Below are 12,888 nucleotides of genomic sequence, written 5' to 3'. Positions count from 1 at the left end.
ATCCAAAATAATATTGTGTCCAGAACATTTGGCAGAAGATTATTGTAGCCGTAGGAAATGGAAGGTGAGGATTTTTTTTTCTGTTGTGACAGCTCTTGCACAGCAACTATAAAAAATCTGCAGTGAAAAAATTCAATCCCATTTTTCCCCTCAATTTTGGTCTCACTTGAACCTATTAATGAAGGCATTCCTGCATCATTTGTCAGCCCCACACTCCGAGCAATTCACAATTCAACCTGCAAGCCTGGTTTGGCTTTCAATGAGGATGCAACCATTGCTGATTGCCTCTGGTCATTTAATTGTTTTGGAGAGCTGCTGTTATTTCCTGAAACAATGCTTAGATACTGTCTGCATCCAGACCTAGGGATGAACATCAGGTGAAAGAGGCAAGCAGACTAGAGGGAAGTTTGACAAATTTAGAAAAAAATCAGGGGCCAGAAAATATTAGGGAGCATGGATGAAAAGAAGCAACAGGGGTTGGAAGTGTCAGCAAATGGTGGAAATTAGATTGTAGCAGATTGAGAGGAAGATAGAAAACGAGAGGTTTGAGGCCTCGAGCATGGTATGGGATCCACAGGAGTGGTGTATTAAGCTGCACGATGGTCAAGAGTTATTCATTCAGAGATTGATCTTATGTAGATGAAGATTGTAGAAAAGTTTGTTGGGGTACAGAAGGCATTAAGTAGGTGGAGTCACAGGGAAAATGAGCTAACAGGTTGATGTTAGCGAGAAGAAATGGGTCAAGAGGACACATGGAGCTCAGAGGGAGGACAAACACGGAGAAGGAAGAATAGAAGAGATGAATAGAAGAGACTAATCTTCTTGAATCTTTTGAGGATGTAACTCTGAAGATGGACAAGGGAGATCCAGTAGATGTAGTGTACCTGGACTTTCAGAAAGCTTTTGATAAAGTCCCACACAGGAGGTTAATGAGTAAAATTAGGGTGCATGGCATTGGGGGCAAAGTACTAGATTGGATTGAAAATTGGTTGGCTGATAGTGATGGTCACTACAAAGGGTAGTGATAAACGGTTCAATTTCGGAATGGCAGGCAGTGACCAGTGGGGTACTGCAGGGATCCGTGCTGGGACTGCAGCTTTTTACAATATATATTAATGATATAGAAGATGGTATCAGCAATAACATGAGCAAATTTGCTGATGATACAAAGCTGGGTGGCAGGGTGAAATGTGATGAGGATGTTAGGAGATTACAGGATGACCTGGACAAGTTAGGTGAGTGGGCAGATGCATGGCAGATGCAGTTTAATGTGGATAAATGTATGGTTATCCACTTTGGTGGCAAGAACAGGAAGGCAGATTATTACCTCAATTTAGGTAAAGGGGCAGTACAGAGAGATCTGGGTGTTCTTGTACACCAGTCAATGAAGGAAAAAGTGAGGACTGCAGATGCTGGAGATCAGAGCTGAAAATGTGTTGCTGGAAAAGCGCAGCAGGTCAGGCAGCATCCAAGGAACAGGAGAATCGACGTTTCGGGCATAAGCCTTTCTTCAGGAATGAGGAAAGTGTGTCCAGCAGTCTAAGATAAAAGGTAGAGAGGAGGGACTTGGGGGAGGGGCATTGGAAATGTGATAGGTGGAAGGAGGTCAAGGTGAGGGTGATAGGCCGGAGTGGGGTAGGGGCGGAGAGGTCAGGAAGAAGATTGCAGGTTAGGAAGGCGGTTTGGAGGAACTCAGATTTCTCCAGTTTCCTTATTTCCCCTCCCCCCACCTTGACTCAGTCAAATCCCTCGAACTCAGCACCGCCTTCCTAACCTGCAATCTTCTTCCTGACCTCTCCGCCCCCACCCCACTCTGGCCTATCACCCTCACCTTGACCTCCTTCCACCTATCGCATTTCCAATGCCCCTCCCCCAAGTCCCTCCTCCCTACCTTTTATTTTAGCCTGCTGGACACACTTTCCTCATTCCTGAAGAAGGACTTATGCCCGACTTGTCGATTCTCCTGTTCCTTGGATGCTGCCTGATCTGCTGCGCTTTTCCAGCAACACATTTTCAGCTCACCAGTCAATGAAGGCAAGCATGCAGGTACAGCAGGTAGTGAAGAAGGTTAATAGCATGCTGGCCTTCATAACAAGAGGAATTGAGTATAGAAGCAAAGAGGTGCTTCTGCAGCTGTACAGGGCCCTGGTGAGACCACACCTGGAGTACTGCGTGCAGTTCTGGTCTCCAAATTTGAGGAAAGACATTCTGGCTATTGAGGGAGTGCAGCGTAGGTTCACGAGGTCAATTCCTGGAATGGCGGGATTACCTTACACTGAAAGACTGAAGCGACTGGGCTTGTATACCCTTGAGTTTAGAAGACTGAGAGGGGATCTGATTGAGACGTATAAGATTATGAAAGGATTGGACACTCTGGCAGCAGGAAACATGTTTCCGCTGATGGGTGAGTGCCGAACCAGAGGACATAGCTTAAAAATATGGGCTAGACCATTTAGGACAGAGATGAGGAGAAACTTCTTCACCCAGAGAGTGGTGGCTGTGTGCCATGCTCTGCCCCAGAGGGCAGTGGAGGCCCAGTCTCTGGATTCATTTAAGAAAGAGTTGGATAGAGCTCTCAAAGATAGTGGAATCAAGGGTTATGGAGATAAGGCAGGAACAGGATATGATTAGGAATGATCAGCCATGATCATATTGAATGGCGGTGCAGGCTCGAAGGGCAGAATGGCCTACTCCTGCACCTATTGTCTATTGTCTATTGTCTATGAAAATTCGTAGGATGAGGGGAAATGGCAGAAAATGTGGATTTCGGGAAGCAATTATACAGCAAGGTAATTGGAATTGTAGCTCTTATTCATGTACAACAATGACATTTTACTGAAGATGCATGGATCCACATTATCAGGAGCCCATAACAATGCACCAGAGGCTGTTCACATTGGGAAGTCAAAGTTCCAATCATTCATCAAACTGATGGAAGAAATGCAGAAAGGTTGAACATAGCACATCGACTGACAGATCATCAATTATTTGTGCTCCCTGACAATTCTAGCCTTTGGTGTTTACAAGTCATTGGACCATTTAATGAACACCTCCATCTTGTTGGAGTCTCTCCCTCTCCTTCTTTCTGAGCAGTGCGCATCTTTCTTAGTGGTTTTACTGGCCAGCTTTCCTTTGGGGCTCCTGCGATTGATCTTCCCTATCTGACTCTTGCCATCTGCTTTTGGTTGGTGAGTATGGCCCTGTCAGTAAGCTGCTTCCCATATGAATTTGCCACAGGTCACACCTCTGGAATGAATGGGAGCAGGACCTGCAAGTGGACCAACACCTGAATATTTTTAACATGGAGCAAGCTCAAGTATTATTCGACTTGGATTGCCATCTCATGTCATAAACATTTCTTCTTTTCTCTACAAACTTCTAATCACTCTCTATCCTTTTCTTCAATCCGCAATACATTGCTACCTTCCCTATCTGCCCTCTTTTATCTTCTAGTGATTGTCTAAGCTCTTTTATAACCTACTTTAACTCTTAGTCTAATTATTAGCAGAGAGTATTAGTGGAAGGATGCTTGTCGGAATAGAGGCCTGTGACTAGTGGACTTACTTAGAGGTCATTGCTGGGCCCATTGCTGTTTGCTATCTATATCAATGATTTGGATGAGAATGTACAAGGCATGATTAGTAAGTTTACAGATGACACCAAAATAGGTGGTATCATGAATAGTGAGGAAGGTTATCAGAAATGTCAGCCGAATCTTGATCAGCTAGGGAAGTAGACTGAGAAATGGCAAATGGAGTTTAATATAGATAAGTGTGAGGTCTTGTATTTTGAAAAATCAATCAAGGTAGGATTTTATTGTTGAATGGTAGGGCCTTAAGGAGTGTAGTGGAACAGAGGGACCTTGGAGTTCAGGTGCACAGTTCTCTGAAAATGGAGTCACAGGTAGACAGGGCAGTGAATAAGGCCTTTGGTCTTCATCAGTCAAGGCTTTGAATAGAGACATTGAGAAGGTATGTTGCAGTTATATGGGACATTGGTGAGGCTGCACTTGGAGTGTTGTATTCATTCTTGGTCATGTTGTTATAGGAAGGGTGTTAATAAACTGAATAGAGTACAAAAGAAATATACAAGGATGTTGCCAGGACTCAACAGTCTTGAGTTATAGGAGAGTTTGGACATGCTGGGACATTTTTCTTCAGAGCACAGGAGACTGAGAGGAGATATTATTGAAGTGTATAAGATCATGAGAGGCATGGATAGGGTGAATGCACTCAGTCTTTTTCCTAGGGTTGGGAAATCGCAGACTAGAGGGCATCAGTTTAAGGTTAAAGGGGAAAGAATAAAAGGGAACCTGAGGGGCAACTCTTTTGTGCAGAGGGTGGAATGCATATGGAATGAGCTGCCAGCAGAAGTGGTTCAGGTGGGTACATTATTAACATTTAGAGTCATAGAAATATACAGCATGGAAACAGACCCTTCGGTCCAACCATCTATGCCGACCAGATATCCCAACCCAATCTAGTTCCACTTGTCAGCTCCTAGCCCATATCCCTCCCTATTCATATACCCATCCAAATGCCTCTTAAATGTTGCAATTATAACAGCCTCCACCACTTCCTCTGGCAGCTAATTCCATACCCGTTCCACCCTCTGTGTGAAATAGTTGCCCCTTAGGTCTCTTTTATATCTTTCCCCTCTCACCCTAAACCTATGCCCTTTAGTTCTGGACTCCCCCACCTCAGGGAAAATATGTTGCTTATTTACCCTATCCATGCCCCTCATAATTTTGTAAACCTCTTTCAGGTCACCCCTCAGCCTCCGACACTCCAGGGAAAACAGCCCCAGCCTGTTCAGCCTCTCCCTATAGCTCAAATCCTCTGACCCTGGCAACATCCTTGTAAATCTTTTCTGAACCCTTTCAGGTTTCACAACAACTTTCCGATAGGAAGGAGACCAGAATTGCATGCAATATTCCAACAGTGGCCTAACCAATGTCCTGTACAGTCGCAACATGACCTCCCAACTCCTGTACTCAATACTCTGACCAATTAAAGAAAGCTCACCAAGGCATTTTGACAAATACAGGGATAGGAACAGATTAAAAGGATGTGGGCAAAGTGCAGGGAAATGGTGTTAGCGTAGGTGGACAGTTTGGTCGTCATGGACCAGTTTGGGTCAAAGGGCCTGTTGGACTCTCTGGCTCTATTATTTGCCTTCTAACTCTACTTCATTTCTTGTTTTTCACCTAGTGTAACACCATTTGTCACAAATAGTTCAATCAAGTAAAACTTCATTGATGTGGGCCACCACCTATGTGAACCTTTACTAAAATATATTGAAACTTTTCATAGCTGAATTGGAAAGTTAACCTTTAGCCATTATATTGTGAACAATTGATCTCTTCTACAGCATGTAAAACAAGAATAGGCATGGAAACTTCAATTAATGTGTATTGAGCAAGCAACCAGATAGAAATTTCAGCTTTGACAGAACCAGAAAATATTACAAATTAAACAGTAATTAAGAAAAGAACAAGGGGATGGGAATTAAAAATACCAAGAAGCACAAAAGAATGATCTGTCAGATTTTACGAAGTGAGAAAGCACAGAAAGTTGAATAACAAAAGTTATAAAGACAACCACGTGCCTCTAGCATTTTCTGTTTTACTTGAACTATCCAGTACTGCAGAATTTACTTTTCCTGTTTAATAATGGTGGCTTTATCAATGCCCTCTAATTAGTTATTGGTGAAAATTCACCTACACAGAACTGAAGATGCCATATATCAACTTTAGTTCTTTTATTATGCAATTTATTTACAAATTAATTGTTAACAGTATAAAGCCAAGCAATACACTTGTTCACTGTAAGTGTTATATTCTCTGTGAATCATCTTCAGTTGCTGACACTTCATCTGTAATTGCAGAATTGTCTTAAAGTTTCATTAATGAGTATCATTTGTTTGTAACACTGCTGTGTGCAACTGTGGATCATATCTTCGTGAGAACTTTCCTATAGTGAGGTAATAAATCTGCAACTAAACTCAATGTGCTTGTTACTTAGCTAAAATGCATTCATATTTACCTTTCATTAGCTGGTACTCTCCAGCATTTGGTATCTGATATGATGAATTGGGAACTTAAAGTAATGATCACAGTCTTGGTTTGGTGTTTGCAGTCTTAATATTTATTTGATAATCACCACTGACTCAATGGTTCACAGAGTTAGTAATTTAAACAAAGCATTGACTTATTTAGAGTGAACAGTGGGTCCACTGTGACTGAATTTGCTACATTTTTTAAAAAGGTTTGATTTTATAGAGTTGCACATACACATATGAATGTCTTGGGGGTTGTACTTGTGCCTGGTTTTCCCTGTAAAAATTAGTTATTGTACAGGGCCAATTTTTTTCATTGCTTGGTCCCTTTAGATCTTATTCTATCACCATGTAGGTGTAGTACATATCATGTCACCATGCCTTCAGGAAACCTTCCAGGGTGCTGTGTGGCTACATAATTTAGTGGGGTCATTGCTCACACCTTATTTTAAATTTCAATTCCCATCCTGGGATGCGACAATATGATATGCATGTAACATGGAGAGAAGAGGGTCAGAATAATGTTTCAGAGGGCTTTTGTGAGACATTCTTGATGATTCAGTCATGCGGTAACATTAACTTCTGCATTTGTGTTGATTTTGTTTAGGATTATCTTTTTTAGACAGAGAGAATAACACAAATAAGAAAGAATGCATGCATAGATAATATTAATTCTTCCAATTTTGAATCCATCAGTAAGATGTTTTTGTTAATTGATGTTAAGTAAATTTCCCATACTGTTTTCGAAATGCGATTATACTCACATTGGAATCAGTCCCTCTTCTCCCAGCCTCTGAAACTCAGTGCCCTACTATCCACCCCACACTTGGGTCAGACTCCCTTTGCCCTAACTACAGCTGCTGCCAACACTAAGGCCTGGATGGGTGGGCTCAGTTCACTGAATAACCACTGCCCTGTCCTCCTACTGTATGGTGTGGGGGTACAGGTCCAAATAAATCATTCAGCTGTGAAATCACAGTATCCCTGTCTCCTGCCCTTGTTGCACTTCCAATCATAGATTCTGTCTCTGGTGGAGCAGCAAGATGAGGAAAGAGGCTGTAGTGAGATCTGGAGCAGGGAGAATGGAAGAGTCAAGATCTCTGAATGGAGGAGCCATTCTTCATACAGTCCATTTACACAGATTGGACATCCAGTTGAATTTTTCCAATGCTATTTTTGGAACTAATTCACTCACAACCTCTATAAATTTGAAGCATTGGTGCAGGGAGCTAAAATTGTCTCAAAATAATTGCTAAAAATGTGTGAAAAATTAACCAATAATATAGACAGTGCATCAAATTCTCAATTCAAATGGAATGCCTCTTCGATGCCTGTGGAATGTAATTTGATTTTATTTTCAAAATTTTCACATGAAAAATCATTACATTTTATATTTTTCTATTAAAATGATCAAATTTAAGAAAAGCGTATACTGTCACTGCAAATTTCAGATAGTTCAGTCACTAGAGACCACGAATTCAAAAATGTTAATTTGATTAATATTTAAGGATTCCTACACACCACAAAGTGTCTCTGATAAAAGACACAGTTTGCCAAAGTTATTTATCAGAACAATTTGCAAGTATATCAATGTAGAGGGAAGCAGCAATTTTATGAATCAACTTGTTCATGGATTTTACACACCCCTGGGTCAGCTCGACCTTGAACCCAGGCCTCCTGGCTTAGAAGTAGGGACACTATCACTTCACCACTGCATCTGAAGATACTGAAGGAAGTGAATGTGGAATTTGGGAGGAACTGGTCACATTGTTCCATTACTCCTTGGATATGGTCAAATGCCAGAGTGCTGGAGAATTGTAAGTGTTACATCCTTATTCAAAAAAAAGGATGCAATGATAGACCCAGCAGCTACATGCCAATCAATTTAAACTTGTTGGTGAGAATCTCTTTGCAGAGCATTGACTAGGATTTTATTGGGCCAATCAGACTGAATTCAGAGACAGGGTTACTGGGGATTTTAAAAATAAAACACCTTATTATGGTTGCTAAGCAATATCCACCCACTTAACCCCCTGTAGTAGAATCTGCTAACAACATACACACAGACACACACACATCCAGACAGATACACACATATACAGACAGACACACACACACATACAGACAGATACACACACAGAGAAACATGCACACACACAGATGCAAACACACACACCGAGGTACGTGCACACATAGACATGCACACACACATCATACAGAGACATGCACACAGAGACTCACACTAAGATCACGTGCAGATTCACACAGACATGCATGCACACAGAGACACAGACATGCTCATCCAGAGACATGTACATGGAGACACACACTCACAGAGATGGACACACATACGCAGGCACATATATACAGAAACACAAACAAACAGACATGCAAACACAATCCAGAGGTGAGAGAGTTTAGTTCTCTGGATTGATTGGAAAATTGAGTGTGGTTTTTATTGGATAAAATAAGATTGAGAGGAGATTTGATCAAGGTGTCCAAAATCAAGAGGGTTTGGACAGAGAAATTGTTCCTACTAGCAGAGGGATTCATTATCAGAGATCTGGTGTTTTAAAAACTGAAAGAATGGTGGATGCTGTAAATCAGAAACAAAAACAGAAAGTACTGGGAAAGCTCAGCAGGTCTCGCAGCATCTATGGAGAGAAATCAGAGTTAAGTTTTGGGTCAAGTGACCCTTCCTCAGAACTGGTGTTTATCAGAAAAATAGACAATATGAAGAAAGATAAGTATGTAATGACTGACCAGGATCAGGAATATACTGTCTAAGAGATGAATGTAGGATGAAAATATGCAATTGGCAAATAAAACTGCACATTTAAAACTAAAATTATAAGTGAACAGTACTGTTTTTGTTTCCAGTTACTTACCGTCAAACCTGAACACCGGCTGTCCAGACTTTCAGATATTCAAAGCTGCTCTTACTTATCTGACGTCAGTTGGGATGCTGTCTATGAGAAGAAGATGGAACCTGGTTTTGTTCCAAATGTAAGCAAAGAAAAACACCTACCTCAGTGCAAGCACATCGTAAATGTGGATAAAATCAAATAGTTGTAATACATTCTATAACCTGTCCATCCTCTCACATGAGAGATTACTGTTTAAGTATTTAGAAGACAAATAAAAAGTCTGCGTTCCCTCAATTAGCTTTGGAAATGACAGTTTCAAGCAGTAACTATCAATTATTTAAACAGAAAGGTCGGCTGCACTGTGACCCCACATTTGAACTAGAAGAAATGATTCTAGAGTCAAGGCCACTGCACAAAAAGAAGAAAAGGCTGGCAAAGAACAAATCCAGGGACAACAGCAAGGATAGCTCCCAGTCAGTAAGTCTTCATTCATTTAGTGGGTCATTGTATTATTAAGCTGAAAGTGCATAACAGGTTCTATAAGGTCTGTTCAAAATAATTACAGGAAGAATGTGCGCTTCAATATATAGCTAATTTATTGGGTTAAAATACTTAATACATATATTGATTAATAATTGTTTGTCTATTCTACTGATAGATATATTATAAACAAATGAGTCTCACTTTATCTTTCTATCCACTGGGGACCTTGGTTGACTGTGGCACTCAGAGCTCTATCTCAGGTTCCATGACACTAGTCACATGAACCCCAGCCTGATGGTGAAAAGTTCAATGAGTGGGGCAAAGTCTCTGATGTTCTGAATCCAAGGTTACATGCTGAATCCCCATTTCATAATAACGACAGTACTTCTCCAATCCTGAAAGTTAAGTGGAAAACAAGTCCAGGAGGCCCCAAGTACACAACACAAGCCAGCGGTTCCCACCAACCCTCAAAGTCAGGCAGTTTCCTCACAGTCAAAACAGGCTGTTTTTGCATCAGGCCTGTTTTCCTTGCACTTTTTCACTTAACTTTAATTACTCAGTGTCACATCTAATTAACTCTTAATGGTTACCCCCTTAATGGTCTGTCTTGAATTTTAAACCCAAAACTATAGCAATGTGCTTTAATAGTCCATCTATGCTGTGTTCGCTATATAGTACAAACTAACTCAAACAAAGAAGTATGGGCATCTGCATCTGTTACCTGGAGTTTGGTAGCTAGCCCAAGAATACACATTCTGTATAATAGAATGTGACTCTGAGAGGATTTTTTTACAATCCTATGCTGTTACTTACATTCATTGAGTCATACAGCACAGGCTATCCCTAAGCACGGAAACAGTCTGACCAGTCCATGCTGACCATAATCCTAAACTAAACTATTCTCACCAGCCTGTGCTTATCCCATATCCCTCCAAACATTTCTTATTCATGTACTTACCCAGATGTTTTTGGAACATTGTACCCGCATCTGTCACTTCCTCTGAAGTTCATTCCACATCCATGAACCACTCTCTGTGTAAAACAAATTGCCCCTCATATCATTTTTAAATCTTTTTCCTCACACCTTAAAAATATGTCCCCAGTTTTGAAATACCCCAACTGAGGGAAAAGACACCAGCCATTCACCTTACCATTTCACCCTTGGGTGAAAAAGGTTGCAGCCTATCCAGCCTCCCCATATAACTCAAATCCTCCATTCCCAGCAACATCTTGGTAAATCACTTATGAACCCTCTTCAGCTTTTAATATCCTTCCTTTAACAGGGCAACCAGAACTAGACACAGAACACCAGAAGAGGCTTTACCAAAACCCAATACAACCTCAACATAATGTCCCAACTCTGACACTCAAAGGTCTGAGCAATGAAGCAAGCATGCTAATGCCTTCTTACCTACCTATCTAAATGTAATGCAACTTCAAAGAATTATGAACCTGAACCCCTAGGCGTACAATACTAACCAAGGCCTTACTTTTAATTGTATAAGTCTTGCCCTTGTTTGATTTACTAAAATGCAAGACCTTGCACTTACGTAATTAAACTCCATTTGCCACTCGTCTGCTCTTTGACCCAACTGATTAAGATCTCTTTGTAATCTTAGATAACTTTCTTCACTGCCCACTAAAACCACCAATCTTGGTGTCATCTGCAAACTTACTAACCATGCCTTCTATATTCCCATCAAAATCAATTATGTAAATGACAAACAAAAGTGGATGCAGCACTGATGCCTGTGGAACACCATTGGTCACAGGACTCCATTACAAAAAAACAACCCTCCCACATCACTTTGATTCCTGCTGTTAAACCAATTTTATATCGAGTTGGCAAGCTCACCCTGAATCCCATTTGATCTAACATTGCTAATTAGTCTACCAGCGAAACCTTGTCAAAGGCTGTACTAAAGTCTACGTAAACAACGTCAACCACCCTGCCCTCATCAATCTTCTTGGTTACTTCCTCATAAACCTCAATCGAGTTTATGATACGCAATTTCCCTTGCACTAAACCATGCTGACTATCCCTAAGCATTCTTTGCCTATCTAACTGCACGTAAGTCCTATTTTTCAGAATCACTCTCAACAACTTACTCACCACTGAAGTCAGACTTACAAATCTATAGTTCCCAGGCATCTCCTTACATACCTTCTTAAACAAAGGCACAACATTAGCCACACTCCAGTCATTCGGCACCCCACTCATAGTCATAGATGGTACAAATATTTCTGCAAGGGGTCCCACCATTTCCTCCCTAACTTCCCACAAAGACCAAGGATACACTAGATCAGGTCCTGGAGATTTATCTACCTTCATATTTTCTAAGATCTCCAGCACTTCCACTTCTGTAATGTGAACTGTTTTCAAAACTTCAATATTTATTTCCATGAGTTCTCCAGCCTCAATTCCTTCTCCACAGTAAAAACTGACACAAAATATTCATTTAGTATCTTTCCCCATCTCCTGAGGTTCAACACAAAGACAACCTCTTTGATTTTTAAGTGGCCCTACTTTCTCTCTGGTTGCTTTCTTGCTGTTAATGTACTTGTAGAATCTCTTTGGATTATCTTTAACATCATTTACCAAGGCTATCTCATATCCACTTTGCCTTCCTGACCTCCCTCTTAAGAATGCCCCTACATTCTTTATACTGTTCAAGAGTTTCATTTGAACTCAGTTGTCTATATCTAATAGATGATTCTTTTTTATTCTTGACTAGAACCTCAATATCTTTATTCATCTATTGGTCTCTAATCCTACCAGCCTTACCTTCACAAAATGTGGAACAGAAAGCACATTCTTACTCACCATAGTGACTGCTGCAGTTGAATACTTTAACTATGGCCCTCTGCCCTCAAAGGCCAGTTGCTATTACATGTAGACACATATTTGAGATTGAAGAAAGTGTGTAAAAAATTCAGAACTTAACAATGTATCTGTGGCACAACCACTACATATGTTCAAGTAGGATCATTTAGAAGTTTGGAATTCAAAAATTCTGGTAATTGTTCTTTTTATTTCTCTGAAAGGATAATGAGTATCTCCAGGAGTGTTTAGAAGTAGTGAGACAAGAGTTTATGGTCTTCAACAGAGAAAAGTAAGTATGGTAAGAGCATTTTATCGTTAACCTTAAAGCCACAGAGCAAATGCAGCTGATGTGCAGAAAAAAACAATTCTCTGAATATCGACCCTAACCTTTCCCATGGTTTACTAACCCCTTCATCTCCTCACCCATACTTCAAGGGTACTAATCTTTCAAGCAATTTTATTTCACACCATCAGCTAAACTTTTATTCTGTTATATTTTAACAATTTAATTGAATGTCTTTAATTCAAGACATTTGCAAGGATAGCAAAGTGGAATTAATGGACTTCATCAGCGGAAATGCAACTAATGAGCCTGGTATCACGTAAAGTATTTCACTTTATGTGATAATGCTTCGTTGAAGTGCATTGGGTCATTTA

The 12,888-nt window shown here is 40.5% G+C and overlaps 1 protein-coding gene across 5 annotated transcripts in view; it reads left to right on the top strand.

The window, feature by feature from the left end:
- Positions 1–12,888, top strand: part of stk32c (serine/threonine kinase 32C) — a 339,732-nt gene that overhangs the window by 313,673 nt on the left and 13,171 nt on the right. For 3 of the 5 annotated variants that reach the window (XM_087999200.1, XM_043712561.2, XM_043712560.2), the window contains exons 9-11: positions 8,938–9,063; positions 9,270–9,401; positions 12,453–12,520. In XM_087999200.1, coding sequence (XP_087855326.1) covers positions 8,938–9,063; positions 9,270–9,401; positions 12,453–12,520 — 326 coding nt within the window. Of the gene's footprint in view, positions 1–8,937; positions 9,064–9,269; positions 9,402–12,452; positions 12,530–12,888 lie in introns of all 5 variants that reach the window. The other 2 variants (XM_043712562.2, XM_043712563.2) reach the window with 1 other exon arrangement.

This window comes from Chiloscyllium plagiosum, unplaced genomic scaffold (genome assembly GCF_037043375.1).
Source record: "Chiloscyllium plagiosum isolate Xiang-an unplaced genomic scaffold, Cpla_swu_hap1 HiC_scaffold_22, whole genome shotgun sequence".
Taxonomy (NCBI): domain Eukaryota; kingdom Metazoa; phylum Chordata; class Chondrichthyes; order Orectolobiformes; family Hemiscylliidae; genus Chiloscyllium; species Chiloscyllium plagiosum.
This window is presented reverse-complemented; position numbering and strand designations above follow the sequence as displayed.